This window comes from Apus apus, chromosome 4 (assembly GCF_020740795.1).
Source record: "Apus apus isolate bApuApu2 chromosome 4, bApuApu2.pri.cur, whole genome shotgun sequence".
In the NCBI taxonomy this organism is placed as follows: Eukaryota; Metazoa; Chordata; class Aves; order Apodiformes; family Apodidae; genus Apus; species Apus apus.
In genome coordinates this window covers 22,308,833-22,326,832 of record NC_067285.1, presented here as the reverse complement: position 1 = coordinate 22,326,832, position 18,000 = coordinate 22,308,833, and the positions used below count along the sequence as shown (strand labels likewise).

Sequence of the window (18,000 nt, the reverse complement as noted above, 5' to 3'; positions counted from 1 at the left end):
TGAAAATAATCCATGCAAAAGAAATACTAAAAAAAAAGTATAGCAAAGGGACTTAGATATCTAGACTTAGTATAAAACTTCCTATTTTTTTTTTCCCATTGATTTTGAATATCTTAAAAATTGATATATGACATAACAGGGAAAAACCTTAGCTACATTTTATAATGGAGATTGGGAAGAAAAAAGAACCCAGTGGTTTCAAAGAAGCTGTCTTGGGATGGGCAGATTACTCAAAGTGTCAATCTGTAAGCTAGTAACGTCGGTTGCCTTAGAAAAGGATCTCTAAAACCATTTCAACATTCCAACCCATCATATATTCTGTTTATGTCACGTTTTAGAGGAAAACTATTTTATAGATTTTAAATTTTTAATTAATACAGTTTTTCATATGGCTTTGTCTGTAAAGTTAGGAAGTTGTATGAGGCTCAAGGGAAAATATTTTAGAAACCTTCTAAGGTTATCCCATAATAACTCATTGATAAATGGTAAACTCGTATGTAAGGCTTAATATCGTGGAGGCCTTCAAGGGCAGGCAGTAACTTCTGTGCATCTTGCTCGCAAGCTGGGGATCTCCCCTCTGCAAAAATGTCAATCTTCCATTTACAGCCATCCAAGGACCAAAGATGTTGATGCAGGCCTGAACACCATATGCCTTATATCTCCAGCCAGTAAAATACTGGGGAGGCATTTCATATTTGCAGAGAGATTACTGGGAGCAAGAAAAGGTTTTCAAGGAGGGCTTTATTACAGAAAGATGGCTACTTGGGGTATTTCAGAGAATAGAACCTGGACCTTTTAAGTCAGAACAGTAACTAACTATGCTTAGCAATAAGTACTACTGAAATCCTTGTTATATTTTCCACATAGTTGAGACAGGCAACATTAAGATCCATAGAAATATTTGCAAAATGTGGAATTAAAAAAAAGGAAAACACTGCACAGTTAACACCAAATTTGCACTCCAGGTCATTGCTGGGTATGATGTGCTTGATTTCAGAAAAATGGAATGCAAGAAAAATGAAAAGTAGTTAAGGAAATATTATGAAAAGGTAAGAATCATACCTTGTTATGGTTTTGATTTAGATTAGTAATATGGTTTGGACAGATTAGCATAGACAAAATTCATTACATTTCAAACAGTTTGCAGGATGAGTTGGATATTTTTCAAATCCACTCTTGGGAATTTTTTCTGCATGAAGTGTAATTTTTCTTATTATCCTGAACAAGTATTTATTGCTAAAGGTCTTATTAACAGATGAACAAAACAGTAGCACTGAAAACAGCTGTTCAATTCTAATATTTAAAAAAATTAATAAGAAAACTTTCCACACGTTGTAGAAATTGTTAAATGAGAGAGTTCTATTTAGCAGGCTAATCTGTTCTTGAGAGAAGTAACTTTGTTAAAGGACCACAGGACTGACTATAATGGATAAGATCAGCAATCTATCTAATCCAGGACCCCATCTTTGGAAAACTGTTACGAAGAAAACTGAAGGAAACTGAAAAGTTTAAAGAACAATCTGGTTTCATTTAAACTCTTATTAAAGATTTGGCTTTTACCCTGAAAAATAAGTGTTAAAGGATATTAACTGTGGATAGCCATATTGTCTAATTGTCCAATTCTCCCCAGCCACCTAACAGTCAAAATCATTATGTATCACTGAAGATATAGATTTTGACATAGAAAAACTAGGGGGCTTGCTTTGTGCTTCATTACATAAGATACTATTCTAAAAATTGTTACCATGAATAACAGCCACAAGAAAGAACGTTTGCATAATTTACTTCCGAACTAAGTATCCTCCTGGTGCAGTAACATTCCTCATTAACCTAATACGTATTCTTCCCTTACCCTAGATCTGTCCCAATGCCCTCTAAAGTGACCAACTTCTGTTAATTTATGTCACAATATCCTATATAGTGCACTTTTAAGTTCCAAATAACAAGAACGAGAAACTCCTCTTTAAGAACAGTAGAGGTGAAGATGGGTTGGAAGAGATAATTGACATTTAACTTCCTACAAAACAACTCCAGTGGAACAGGTGCAAAATGAATAGGTATGCTTTGAATGAAGTCTGTTACAATGAAGACCGCTCTCTAAAATACTTAATCCCTTTACCATAAATACAAAGATAATTTTGGGATGACTTACACTGCAACTTCCATGTCAGCTTAAAAATTATCCCAGAAACACAGCTGAAGATTATGTTAACACGCTAAACAGCATGATCTCTATTTTAACTTGCTCTACCTGAAATATATACATACACCATTCACCCTGGGACACATAGTTTTTGTTTGAAAAACAAAATAAACTAATCTACAGGTATATTTAATATGGACTCCTGAAACTTGGATTTCTATGATGTACTCTAAATAATGGCTCCACCTCCCATCGTTGCTACTCTTTTGAATAGTCATACGTGTATTCCCCCACCTCTCAGATAATGCATGTTCAGAGATGGGCTACGATTGGCCAGTAAAAGTATATACTTGTCCAGTGCTTTTCACCAGTTTAGATTCTACAATAAATGAGTTTGGTTCCAGATGATGAGTGTTCTTTTTTGAGCAGTTAGATTCAGTAGTTTGACTCAGTGTAATTCACATATACCAAGATGCAGCTCCATCCAAATCTGGCATTTACTTTGATGTTCAAATTAAATGCAGTGTTTGGCAACTATATGTGCAGAATTTAAATTGACTGATCCATTTATCTGAAAACTGGCATGTGTCCAACACCACTCAGATGTATCTACTGGTCTAGTAGAAATTCTAACAAGAGGAAAAATGCATGTTAACCATAAATGCTTCAAAATTACATACATATAAAATATTGTTGGTGTTAAGGCCACCTGACTGCCCATTCACATAGGCCACATGTTTCAGAAAAAGTTAAAACTTCAGGTGATGGTGAAAGATACCCGTGATTCCATGAAATTTCAGATATTTTTCCATTAGGAGGAAGGTTCTTCTTTCAGAGCAATCAGAATTGCCCCAACAACAGAATTTATGGCTACCACTTAATTTCTCATGAAAATACCAGTTCTTTTTTTTTTAAAAAAAAGGATGTGGCACAGCCTGGAGAGGTCAATGGTCTGACTAGATGAGATAAAAATGCCCTAGACTCCAGAGCAGAAAGACACTTTGTTAAAAGAGATTCTGAAGAGGACTTAGTTCTGTGAGGTCTTTTACTTGCCAGGAACCTTTACTTGCTAATACCCTGGCCTCTCAGAATTACAAAAATAGCATCCTTCAGAAGGACAACCACAGAGAAAGAGAAAGGAGCATGCTATTGACTGGCACCTGCACACTGGCTTAGATTCAACGAACAGTATATATCAAAATGAAGCAGCAGAATTTCTCAGTAAAAACAATGATCCATCAATCTTCAGCATCAGAAAAATTTAAAATAAAGCTCCTAACTCCAGAAACTCCTGGGACATCCTCAAATAGCCTATTCAACTAGCAGGGTTGTACCTTGATAACAGCAGGACAGCTTGGCAAGTATTGCTAAGGACAGATTATTTGGGGATCCTAACAGTCTTCCATTGGAATGTGTACCATTTTCCCATTAGTTTCAAGTGAATTTCTTGAATGCAAGAGGTTTTTGCTTATCAACAAGGATGGCGAGTAGCCTAATGGAGCAGGGAGATCCTGCTGGCTCTAAGACTCAGATGAGAGGCAGATACTGATGGCCCCTTCCTGTTATGAGGGTTGGAAGGAAGTCCTTCTCCTTAGCTATGGTTGGGAAGAAGAAAGTTTCTGCTTGTGAAACTGCTGCCTTCAAATGAAATAAGGATGATGAATCCAACTCTTTGCTGAAATTCAAATTCAGAGTAGGGGTCTCTCTCTACAGAGCTAGAAACATGACTAAGAGACAGAGATATTTATATATTTCAAAATTTATAAATTTATACCATCCCAGCTATTAAGACTGTTACAATTATTTCCTTTAGAGAAAATCTCTTTCACCTGGAAACTACTTGAGCACAGAAAGCAAACTAACTCATATATGCATGTTTCCCTAACGTGACTGCATATGCTGCTAGTTTTAACATGAAATACGAGGTTTCAAATCAGGAAATGATGGTCTGAGAGCTTAATGAGTTACATTTTGATATTGTTACTTATCACGTATGTGCAGTTTTATTATAGTAAAGGTTTAGTAGCTTGTTTCTGTAAAGAATTAAAATAAAAAAGAAAAAGGGTAGTCACTAGCAGAGAAAAGTTCTGTTAACTTGGAACAAAAACTTAGAGCAAAACAATTTCTCTACATTGCTTCTCTGGGAGGTCAACGTTTAAACAAATGTATTGTAAGTCAGAATATAACCACTAAACCTCAAAGTATAGTTTAAGGAGACACTTTCACATGGCTGCAAACCTATTAACCAAAGGCTGTTGTAAATGGCATGGCTTATGCTTATAAATAAGGCAAGGTTTTAAAGATCAATTAACACCTTTGGGAAAACTACAGATGCCTTTATGTATCTTCCAGGTATTTTAGGAACACTGCAACCGTATTTTTTTCTACTCCTTTTCCAAGCTCCTTTCCTAACTTTTGGACAATTCTGTGATAAATTATTTAGAAATTAATAAATATTTTTTCAATACTTATACATAGTTATGACCTATTTCATATGCTTCATAATAGAGGGCAAATTATTTATAGGGATAAATTATGTTTTAATAGTATAATTAATCAATATAATGAATGAAAATGCTCAGATTATAATTTCTGATGTCTTAACTCAAAGTTCTAATTTAAAATGTAAATATAGATTTTAATCAATAGAGGTTTGGCTGAAGTTAGCTCCAAATACCTTCAATGTATATGTCAATGCATTAAGGAAAAATAGTTTTGCATTGTTTACTTATGCACAGCACCTTTTCAGAACTCTTAAGGAAGCATCAGTGGGTTACATTTACTCCTATGAAATCTATAAACAACAGGAAACGCAGTGACAGAAAATTATATATAACTAGTTGGAAAGAAGAGAGGGTTCAAATGCCTAGTTTTGCTCTTCTTTGTTGAAAGTCAGTAAAACAAAACTACTTAATATATTTGTCATCAGATGTGAACCTCTCTTGATGGCATAAAAATATTATTTGAGCTATATAAACAGGGTGAAGGAAGGTGCTGATAGAAAAAGACAACATGAGAAAAATAGTAGTTTTGAAAAATCAGTGCTATTTAATAGTGCAGAAAAATATGTTAAGGTAATAATGATATTGCCTAATACATTCCAAAACCCACAAACTATGTTTTCAAGCTTAATTCCTTATAAAACAAAAATCAAAAGCTGTTCTAATGCAGTTTCAACTTACTTTTGTACAACTACATGCTTGAATTTTGTATGTATTTTTCTTAAGCAGCTTCAGTATTAAAATAATTACTAAAACATTTGCGCTCATACAGACTGAAAAACACAACTATTTTTAGTCTCTGCATTTATTCCATTATATTGTATATCTTCTTGAAAAATTTAGCTTAGTATACCTTAGTTTAGAGCAGCCTCCAGACCTCTCTACGATATATGATCACAGGGTTTTGAACATCACCACAGGCTTACTACTGGCTCCTTGACTATCCTTCCCTTTTCTTCTCTTTCAAGTACCCTTGTTAATACTCACTTATAAACACAGGAAGCTCCAATACACACTCCTTTAGGCAAATACAAGCTCTTTTATACAAAAACCTCTGACCAAGAATTTTACAGCTAATACCTGAAGTTATCCGTGCATAATAATATTCAACTAAATGCTTGCAAATAAAACCACACTGTGTTGCTACATATGTAACAGAAGTCAGGATTAAAAAAGGATATAGTTGTAAATATTATACTAGAGAAATAAAATCTTTACATCAGACAATGTATCCAACTATGTTTCTCTGCTGCATTGCTTGGGAGACCCTAACAACATAGCCTGGTTAGATCAGATGAAACAGAGTGGTTATCAGGCTCCCTCTTTCAAAGTCCTCTGTACCACCATGTACTACCCACTTGTCTAGGCAGATTGAGTGATCCTGTTGCCTCAGAAAATTGGGCTAGTAATCTAGCCCACAGAAATTACTCTTGCTATGGACATAAAACTGCTAAATATGACTAAAGGGGGCAGATGAGACTATGTGATAAGGGTAGGTAAGAAAAGTATGCATCAGACCACATCTAGATGTTATCTACAGGGATAAAAAGGAACTGCAGCCTTGTAATTCACTGTAAGGACTGTAACAGGGGGAGAATCTCCAGTCTATTTTGGCATAAAAGGCTTTAGCATGATCTGACAATGCTCTGAAACAGAAATTGGCTACAACTTCCCAAAAAAGGCTTTGAAATGAGGATTCACTGAATAGATCTTAGCTGGATTGGAAAACAAAACCTTTATTGAAACCCATATATTTTACTGCATTTTTATCTGCAAGTACTCTGAAATTAAATTGTTCTGGATTTACACTGATTTAAAGAACATTTCTGCTTTCATTTTACTTCTTATCAGCTATATAAGTAAATGTTATTAATATTCTTATTTTGGCAGCTCTTACTTCATAACTTTGTATTATGTTATATTTTATGCATTTTGCCTAGTACTGATTAATGAAACTGCACATGCAGCTCTCCTTTAAAAGGCTTTCAGAGACATGCATTAATAGTACAACAAAAACTGAAAGGCAGACTCTCCAGGTCTTTTCCTCCAGTCAGGTGTGTTTTGTCCTGAAAACATTTCAGGACACTAGCTGAAGAAAAAAGTTAGAACTCAATTTTGCTTGTTCCTGGCTCTACTCCTGCTGCATGACCTTGGGCAAAAAACCTCTCAATTGTCCACCTGTAAAACAGAGACAAGACAACTACACACCCACCTTACTAGTTTATTCAGAGCGTTAATGTTTATTAAGTGCTTTGAGATGCTCTGGGAAGTGCTACAAAGTAAAAGGGGTTATCAGTCATCATCAGTAAAGCATAAGCTGCTGAAACAGAGTGAAATCTGCCTTCCCTCCTCACAGGGTATGTTCTGTCCTGTGCTGTGTTGTAGCCAGTATTTGTAATCTTAAAAAGTATCTCAACACTGCATAGTGTAAGGAAAGATAAATTTTCCTCAGCATTCTGAGAGACTATCAGAAAATATTTTTAGTTCTAAGAAGTCAAGCCTGTTGTAAAGTATATGCTTCTCTTCTAAATACCTGCTTGTTTTCCGTAACAGGAAAAAAGAAAGCCATTTTTAAGATACGATTCCTAAATTGCTTAAATAGCTAGACATTAGCTGAAAGCAGCACTAAATATCAATTTAAATACATGACTCTCAATTTTCCTGTCATTCATAACATACTAGGCAAACTATACTAAAATAATTTTACTTGCTTATTACTCATGAATTTCAGTGCAGCAGTGAAGACAATGTAGATAAATAAGATGATTAATTGAAACAGAATGAATCACAACAAAATATGTTGTTGTATAAGGTATGATTAACTCCACAGTGATTCATATCAGGGTTTTTATCAAACAAGGCTGCAAGGCTGGGAAATTACTTAAAAGCATTTCATCTTAGAGAGCCACTGCAGTTCACAAGGGAGGGGAAAAAAAAAAAAAAAAAAAAAGAGAGAGAAACAGATTCAGTGTCTGGATCTGAAATAGCCTTGAGCTGTTTCAGCATCCTTCCCACAGCACATCTTTACAACATGCCACTGACGTTATCAACCTCCCTTGTGCTAGCAACCCCTCTCATTTTTCAGTTGGCCACAATTTATCAGATATTCCAACATTGAGAAAGTTAATTCTATGAATTAAGCAGCAGGACTACAATACCATTGCTTCCCTCTAACAAATCACAACACTTGCACTGGGAAATAAGTGTAAAAATTCTACAAAGATATAAAAGAAAAACAGTATTTATTTTTCCCCCATGCAAAATTACAGACTTTATGCTCAGACTCCCTCCAAAGACTTTGCAGTAATATTAAATCTAGAATTTAGAAAAATAAATTGCTATCTATTTACTGCACTTTAGAAAAGCAAACAGCAGCAGCAGCTGACCTTAAGAACCTCTACCTGTTTAAACACAAGAGGAGATGTCTCCTTACAAATTTTTTTCCCATGTGTATTTAATAACTGGGTCAGAATATCTGACTATGATTTTTAACTTAACCACAGACTCCCTGTAGGGGACTGTGCAAACCTCAGTCTCTCACTCAGCCCACAAAATGAAGATAATTACCCTCACCTGTGGAGCAAGTTTCTGAGAACTTCTGAAAGCATAACAAAAAGGAAAATACTGGCATATATATTGAAATGCAAAACACTGACACACAATTTCATTTCATTGAAGATGATTAATGTTTCTGAAAACTTAATTAAAAACGAATAAAGAATTAGGAACGCAATATGGACCAGCTGCAGTAAGGTAAAAAAAAAGAATCAAGGTCTCTTAAGGACTCTCTACATAATATACATGCAAATTAGCAGTACAGTAAAATAAGCCTCTTCAAGATACTCAGTTTCAAACACAATCTATTATTTGCCCTCTATTAATAATTTCAAACATTCAAAAATAATTTCAAATGGTAACTTGAAAATATTTCATACAAACTCAAAAATTTGGTGATATTTATGGCGTGGCAAGCCACCATTTGCTATGTTCCCTTCTTCTTCTTGGACCCATCTAATACAGAAAAGCACACAAAAATGTTTGTCTCCCTTTCATTATTCAAAGCCAAACTGCATTTCCCTTCCTCCACATGCTAAATTATATCTGCCACCTGATTTTCTCCTTTTCTCTCTTATCTCTTAATCTTTTTCTTAGAATCAGACAAGTCACCAGGGCGAAAGGACACTCAGGTAGTGTGGAAAACTATCTGTTAGGTCTTATAAACAGTAGGATTTACACTGTTGTAAATTGAGATGAATTCAGTTATGCCATTATGAATAAATACTAGTTTAAAAAGAATCAACACAAGGCTCACTTACCTTACAAAAATGATTATGCCTCATTCAAGATAATGGTGAGCTGTGGGCAGATTCCTAAACCTGTGGGTATTTATCTGGTCCCAGGTATTAATCCAGCAGAGGAAATTTAAAGGAGGGACTGAAGGTTGTCCACAGTGTCATATCTTAATGTAATATATCAAAGTATGGGGAGTGAAAGCTGTTTACAAGCATGCCTTGTAGATTACAGAAAGTGAATAGACCAATTTGTTTGAAAACTGCCATTTAGGTGTAAATCCTAGTGTGTTGAATGCAGTTTTGTGCCAGAAAAGTTAGCAGCATTTACATTCACTCCCCTGATTGAAATAATCACAAAACTACAGACTGACCATGAATTCAAGATGAGGAGCACATTAACCACCATTTTCAGTTTTAGATTTACTTTTTCCTGGCAATTAAAGAGAATTTTCCATGTAATTAAAAATACTTGCCCTTATAAAGGCTTACAAAGGTTCTTAAAGGCTGTGCCCAAACCACATACATTGGGATGTCTATGTTAGTATTGCAAGCCTCACTTGAAAATATTTTAAATTAAAGAGGTGCAATGTACCACTTCAGTATAATTGTAAGATGAAATTATGAGAAGACCTGTTCAATATTTTATTGCATACAAAGGCACCCACCTTTTTAAAGCTCAAGATTTGTAGTTTCAGAACCACCACTAAAGCTATTATCATTGCTTTTTAAAACAGAAGTCTTGCATGCAACCTTTTTTCTTTTCAGCATGTTTGCCATCATCCCAGCATCAATTTCCCAATGAGCTTGCAGAATCATCTCTCTGCAGAACTTTAGTTTACAACCCTGGAATGAATTTGTTCAGACTGGGTGTTTAGAAGTAACAGCTCGTTACACTAGAGAAGAAGAGGATCTAATTTCCAAGAATAATTGTTATCTTAGGTTTTTTGTATTATATTTGTGCTTTAGAAAAATCCACAATTTCTCTTGAACAAAACCTCCTCCCTCCTCAGCTTCTACTGATCACTGCATACTGTATAGTATAAGTGATATTGATGCATTCACGTTTTTTCTGCGAAGCAACAGGTGAGGGACTCAGCATCTGTCATTCTAAAGTTTTGAAATTGTAAAATTTCTCAGTGATGTCTTGCCTATACATAGGAAGAAAACTCAGACGATTTTTACCACATTCATATCTTAAATACTCCTCTGAGTCACAAATGACTGGTATATGCAGGGATGAGTCACGTAAAAGCTTTGTAGTGCCCCCTGAATTCTGAAGGAACTGCTAGCCAGCTGCTGTCCCAGAATACACAGACTGTTTCCCCCAGAAGTAATTCCTTCCCTGACAAGATGCCATTGTAACTCACATCCTTTGGAGAGACTGGAAATTGAGTTCAGATTCATGCACCCATTACTGACTTTGATGAGTAAAATGTATCAGAGACATCAAGCTTTAGTCTTAGCTGCAAAAATGGAAAGAGGTCTGGGAAAGAAATATATCATAGAATCATAGAATCATAGAATCATAGGGGTTGGAAGGGACCTCGAAAGATCATCTAGTCCAACCCCCCCGCCAGAGCAAAATTTAGGCTCCTTTTCTTACCTAGTATAATTGCTGTGTAGGAAACATTCTGCAACTCTGCCTAGAGATTTTAAATTAAAAGCTTTCACTCCTTTGACCATTCTGTTACTGAAAGTTACTTTGAGTTGTAAAATATGTATTCTAAGGTGAGCTTTTACAGATGAATTAAGCAGGAACTTGTGACAAACCAGTTATCATCAGGAGATAATTGTCCTTATTTGAGAGTTAAGCATCCTGAGGCAAAGTAGAGTGTGCTTAATCCTGGCAGGTTAATTATCCAGTGATTATGGTAGCTTGGAAGGTATTATAGCTAAGAACCATTTGCAAAATGATACTATTAAAAAAAACCTTAATTTAATAAAAATTAAAAGCAATGACAATAATCAAGTTCTTCAGTCATGTATTGCTAGATAATGACTGCAGAATGGCCCTAATTGGTTAGCAGCAATGAACATATAATTATTGCTATTCTGAATGTTCTGTGCTAAATTTATTATATTAAGTACAGTTAATAAGTATAAAAAATCCAAGACAGGATGTTTGGCTAGTTATAAAAGGGATTTAAACAACTGATCAAAACACCAGCCGTCACATGAGAAAATGCTGAAACTGACACATGTACTGAGTTGTTGCTTTCAGTGTGTCCACTGCAGTCAAGGATATGTTGGCATTTACATTCTGAACTAGAAGATTTATTCCCAGAGGTTTATAACTTGCCTATTTTAATTACCATTTGGCTGAAACTTGAAATAACCAATCTCCATTCAAATGTAAATTTTTAAGTAGAAGTTGTAATTTAAAATAACTTTGCCAATTGTTTTTAGTTTAGAAATGGCAGCAATTAGGAATTTTGCTGCTCTTGGATGTTTTTGTATCCTTCAAAAAAATGCACAACAATAAAATTGTATTGGGCTGTAGGGAAGAATAAAGAGAATGTTTGAGAGTATTGATTGTACTAATGAAGTAACAACTACACAACTCAGTATGCCTTGCTTACATGTTAACTTATGCACTTTCAGTATTTAACTAATCTAGCAAAACTGATGGAAAATTTTGCAAAAAGCAGAGGGAAAACACAGTAAATGGACAAAAATGTGGTGTTGCCTAGATGAAGTGGTTCATTGCCCAACACGGCATACATAAACACAAAAAACTCCTCAATATACTTGTAGATGACATGAATATGGGAGAAAAACCCCCGAAAACAACACAATAAAGGAGGAAGTTACTAGAAGGCAAAACATGTCAGAATGAGGTTGTCTTGAATTTTGTAACTCCTCTTTACCACAAACCATATGCAGAGAGCAGAAATACTGACAATCACAACACACAGGAGCTACTAAAAGCTAGAAGTACACCATGCCAAGAGTGTGGTTTCAAGTCACACAGAAAGATGAGAATAAACCACTGCAAATAGCAGTTCAGCAGTTCAAAAGCAGCAATTATCAGCATATACAGCAGAAAGCAGACACTAAAAAATGACCAGAGTTGTAATTGACTAGTGCAAGGAACAAAGCATAAGAGGGTGACACTCTGAAGTACACACATCATATTGCCAAGTTGAAGGATGATCACTTAAATTTAAATAGTATCTCTTACCCTTAAACACACCAAAATTCTTTAGAAATTATACTTCAAAACCTGCAGAGATTCTTTCAAATTTAATACACAACAGTCCTATACAATGTTTTATGAGAGCAGGTGAATAATACCATAGCAAATAGAAAGAGCAGCAAAATCAATGCAGTCTGAGTATAATTTCTAAAATTGGACTGTAATCAGTATAATGGACTGTTGCTTATAAAGATATACAAATATACAAAAAGTAACAACTTAAGTTTTATGTTCTGAAAAACAGCACCTAATGAACTGCTGCAACCTGAATTCTGTGGGGCAGTATTTATATAGAAGACCTGCAAGGTTTAATTCCAGAAGTTTCTACGAATCCCTCACACCCAAAAATTGACTAGACTTGGTATTATTTTGTGAAATCTGGCAAGATTTTTTTGTTGAGATGATACTGCTATTAAATCAAAATATTCAGTAGCATCTTTGTAAGGACTGTAATGTGAAAGACAGAATAAAGGTAACTTGGCAATTGCAGTAAAATGTCAGGAAAATACTTCTTCTGTATTGTTAACTATAGCTACAAGGTTTTACTTATCCTACAGCATCTAAAACTTTTCTTCTTTGTAATTTTATGTCCTGGATTTGTAAAAATACCAGACCTAATGTGGACATGTGGACAACAGTGTAAAAACTGACTTGTGTTGGTGCAACTCTCTGTATCACAATCAGGAATAACCTTTGACAAGATCAAGTTATTTTTCCATAATTTTCCTGTACTAACATGTAGTAATTTTGAAAGAAAAGCCCACACTTCATTTAGGTGTGTCACATTTTTAAAGGCTTTTTAAAACCTTTTTCTGCTGAGCAAACAAATATTTAAGAGCACTTTCTGCAGTAGAAAAAAAATAAAAAGGGAAGCATTACAATGGGGGAAATCAGAATTCAGTTGGTCTATTACTATGAACTTCTAGGCAGAATTTAATGCAATCTGTTTGCCAACTGTAGCATAGCAAAGATAATGCTTCCTTAGATGGACTGCCAGTCCATCTACTATAAAATCAATGAAAAGCTTTTAAACCAATGAACTGTTCCTTAGTTTTCTCCTCCCATTTCTCCCCAAAGAGTTATCTTTGTCACAGAAAATGTTATTAATAACAGCAGTACAGGTATAGAAACAAATTATGGAACCTCAGCAGCTCTGCATCAGCGCTTCATGTGTTTTCTTCCAGCAGAGTTAACTTCTGGGTGAGTACATAATGCACATGGACAGCTATTACAAAGCAACCAATTTGTTGGATATTTCCTCTTTTAACCTGGAGTAACTTGTACACATGTCTCTACACTACAATGAGCAAGTTTTAAACCTCAAACAGGTCAAATGATGTCTTTGGCATCTACTGTGACCATGGGTTTAGTTCTCTAGTGACAATTCATATGGTCAAGTCTCTCTCTTTAAATAATGGAGAACCAGGAATCAAGCTTCTAAACACAAGCAGCTAGATGCAAGAGATACAAATACTTAAATTACTTTCCTAAGACTCACCGTCTCATTTCCAAACAGGACGTCGACATAAGGCATGACTTTCATCATAGGCTCTTTATAGAACTGGCTAATAAATGGTGCAGAAAGATTCAAGCTGAATATCTTGTTGTTTGCAGAAGCCTGAGCAGCCACTTTTAATACTGCTTCTGGTGACACCGTCAGGAAGAATCCCTGCAAACATTCAAACAAATCAGTGTAGGTTACTAATTTCATATTAGAAACCCCATGAACTGTGCTGCTTCTAGAAGACCTCCCCCAACACAGCTTTGTCATACATGTGCACAGATAAAAACTTGTGGAAAATTCTGCCTTTCCCTTGAGGTATTATGGAGGTGACTTAAAATCAGCATATGCCTAGAATCACAACTCTCCAAAATAAAAGGTAACTCCTTACCTCTGCCTTCCATTTAGTACACTCTCCCATGGCAGCTAAGACTAACGTATTTTAAAAGGTGATATATTATAATTCTAAATGCCTCTTTTTAGTAATAGTCAATCAGACTGTGCTGCTTAATTCCAAAGCCAAATATGATGGCTCTATACACAGCTGAAAGATTAAGTTCCCTGCCTGAAAAATTACTACTTTGTTTATAATAAATAAGTTGCATATGCTGTCATTGTAGTACTTTTTATTGTTTTGCAGGGAAAACCTAGGGGTTTTCATGTTTCCACACATGTATTTTATTTCTCCCTCCTCCCAAAAGTATTGTTCTTCAGTCTGAACATTCAAGCAAGTATCACTTGTGAAACAAAATAAACATAATTCAACCAGAAATGACTATTTGACTACTTAATTGTGAATACGAAGTTCAATGCTGCCATGTTGAATTTAGCTATGCAGATTGTTACCAAAATCACACATGTTCCAGGAGTTATATAAACCCCCCCTGCAGTTTCATTAATCTACTAATTAGACAAAGGCTTAGTTTTTACACTAAATAAACAATTTTTCTGTTTCATTTTTATAATCCTAAAAGCAATTTTACTAACCAGTCTCAAAACTTGGAGAATAATAGTAGTTTTCAAGCAAAAGCAGCAAGCGTTAAACGTAAGGCCAGAGATAACGTCTAAGGCACTATATCAAACAACTTTGAAGGGGGTCAGATAGATAAAACAACATCTCAGTCCTATCTGTGACACTGCCACCATGTCATCCTAAAAGGTGTAATAGTGAAATAACTTCATTTTACAGTTTTTATCCACATTATAATCATAGAATCATAGAATCCTAGGGGTTGGAAGGGACCTCGAAAGATCACCTAGTCCAACCCCCCTGCCAGAGCAGGGTCACCTAGAGCACATCACACAGGAATGCGTCCAGGCGGGATCCATAATGCTTATGGATCACAGAGTATCTGTATTTTTATCCTGCATGCTTCAGCTAACAGATCATGTTAGCGCTCTACTCACTGGAAAAATTAATATAATGAAGAGTCTACAGATTAAAGTCTATTTATTTCTCCTTACTCCATGTTCTCCAGTTAACAAATACATGATTGATTTCAAAATCCAGGCACAATTCACTTCATGACAATAAAGGTCCATAGGGTGCAAGAATGCTTTGCCTCTTGTGGAGTTACTCAGTACCTTGAATGACTGGAAGCCTATAAACATCCAAGCTTCCTTGCTATTTTTACATTCTGTAGAATTAAAATGAACAGTTTATATAACATCTTGTCTCCATAGCAATCTCTACTATCTTTTAGTTTTTCCTTTAATGAACAAGAGTTGGATTTTTCAAAAATACTCTTCCAAACACAAAATAAAAACTTTTGAAGGCTAACAAGTTGCCAGCTGTGGATAAATCACAGATCACTATACAATGGTCTACGTAAATAATAACCTCGTCAAATTATTAGGCTTCTTACCAATTTTAAACTGAAGACTTAATTTGAATGAAAATACATCTGATTGTAATTTAAGGTACAGAACAGTATCCCCATGAGACCTAACTCAGGCCTTCATCCAACTCCCTTCTCCTTGGAAAGGCAACAGAAAAGTACTGAGATGCAGAAACGAGAGCTTGCTTTTCAGATCCTGCAAAGTAAAGGCCAGGAGCTCTCAAAGGCTACAATTTTGTCTTCTGGGTTTCTTAAAGATCACTTCTGCCATTTAATTGCATTCTTCCAAGAGTTTTTTAATACTTTTATTTAAATAACTATTTGACATTTGAAATTTCTTAATCCAGAAATTAAGAGCTGTATGTATCGGAACTCTTGTTAAAACTTTGCCAAGTATAACATTTCTTAGGAAGAAAAAAAAAGTTATAGCAATAAAAAAAGTTGCAACAGTACAATTAATACAATGGAATTAACATAGTAGGAAGAAAATTGACAAAAACTGAACTGAACAGATACGAGCTTAGAGAAACCGAGTAAGACTCCCCACTCCCCATCCCCCCCTTAAGTATTTAAATTGAGTCTGTGTCTATTTTTAGTGGAATTCTAGTTGCAACTCTGGCCAGCATAGCTGCAGAAACATAGCTTCCTATATTTGAATTACAACTAGGTAAGACACAGACCATGTTTTTGCAGCATCCTACAATTCTGGACAGAAATGAACTCCGCTAAAACAAACAGGTTTTCTCACTAGAATTTTCAACAAAGTCACTCTGTGCCTTCCTAGGAATCACAGCCTGAAGCTGCCACTGCTTTTTTTCCAGACAGATGCATTCAAAGGAATGTCTAAGTCAACTACTTCTGCCTACTCTAACAATTAACTGCTAGTCAACATCAGCTTTGAGTGTGAGAATAAGTGTATCTCAGTATCATTGGTATAAAAAATTTTGCATTTCACTAGTAAGAAGTTCTATACCCACTAACAAGAAGTTTAAGAGGCATCTAGGAGGATATTCTATACCCACCATAGTGGGTATACACACCTCAGTTTACTTCTGAGGGTTTTGAGAACTTTTTCACCTTCAAAACCCAAAGGTACCTTAAAACAACACTAGGAGGAAAATGTCTGTAATTGAAAGATGAGACAGTTAATATACAGAAATTCAAATAGCCTGGAAAACTTAGCTTGCATTTATATATGAAATTACTGTGTATGTATCTATCTTTGTGACAGAATGTTGTACATACAAGGGACATATGACAACTAGACTGCACAGTCAAAGACAGTGAAAAGCAGTGATATTGTACTAAGAAAACCTATTAAACATTAAAGGCTATCAGACATCCTAGTAGCACTAGTATCATCCCTTTGATGTACACTGATTGAGACAGAGGATACCAGATGCTAATGCTTCATTATGTGCCACTATTTTTTGCTGCTTAAAATGTAATGAGCCTCTTTTCTGTGCCAGGAGGAAGATACGATCCTACAACAAGCCACAGAGCAAGGCTGAACTAATACATACACCAGGAAAATGGGATGATAGACTGAAATGATACTTTTCTTATGCAATGTATGCAGTCCTTCTTAAATACAGTCCTTTGATGGAGAGAAACATTTTCCTTGTGGGAAAAAAAAAGAAAAAGGAAGAAATAAGAAAACCAGATTTGTGTATTGCAGATACATGGCTCTGGGATATACAGTAGCTTGTTTGCAACATACGAGCCTTTCGAATTCAGTATTAAGATGTACATGACAAAGTCAATAGATAATATCATATTAATTTCACTTTCACAATACTTAGGAATTCTTTGATGCAGCTTTTAAAATACGCCAAGGTACTGTCAGTATAAGATAGTCTTTTACATGCATCCTTTTTTTTTTTCTTTCTTTCTTTTTTTTTTTTTAATAGACACTAGCATGACCAAAAGGATTCGGTGGGTTTACACATAAGCAATTTGTCTTTGCAAGTCATGTCATTTTTATCACATGCAAACCCAAAAGGTTTCTTCTGACCTACACTAAGCTCATGTCACCAGCTATAGCACAAGCGAGGGCAGCAAATTAAGGGTGTCAAAACTGTCAGCAGCACAGAATCAGAGAGTGAAGCTGCAATGACTCTGGCTTTGGTGAAAGTAAATCTGTATAAGGTGCCTTGTCCAAACTGAAAAGTCTTTCATTTGTTCACATGAAATAACACACTTGCACTGAATTAGTCTGGATTACATATATGTAATGTTTGCACAAAACAAAATATTTTTAAGCCAGTATTTCCTTAAAGCCAAAACTGAAATCTGTGACCTAGACAAATCCAGACTGAGATGGTAACAAACAGCTTTGCAATTTTGGATGTATTATTGTTTAATAGCACAGAAGCAATGTTTGCATAAGCACATACAGAAATGATAAAAAATAGGATTGTTTTCAAAGCATTTGCCATCTCTTCTTTCTAGCTCTTCCTCTTTCCTTGTCACTCCCATTTGAAGAGGACTTTACACAAAAATAAATGTGATATGAGTGATTTGAACCAC

General features: G+C 35.2%; 1 protein-coding gene across 3 annotated transcripts in view; it reads right to left on the bottom strand.

The window, feature by feature from the left end:
* ADK (adenosine kinase) overlaps window positions 1-18,000 on the bottom strand; it is a 282,611-nt gene that overhangs the window by 65,577 nt on the left and 199,034 nt on the right. For 2 of the 3 annotated variants that reach the window (XM_051616394.1, XM_051616395.1), the window contains exon 7: window positions 13,631-13,801. The exons of the other annotated variant lie outside the window; for it this stretch is intronic. In XM_051616394.1, coding sequence (XP_051472354.1) covers window positions 13,631-13,801 — 171 coding nt within the window. The remainder of the gene's footprint in view (window positions 1-13,630; window positions 13,802-18,000) is intronic. 3 annotated transcript variants of the gene reach the window in all.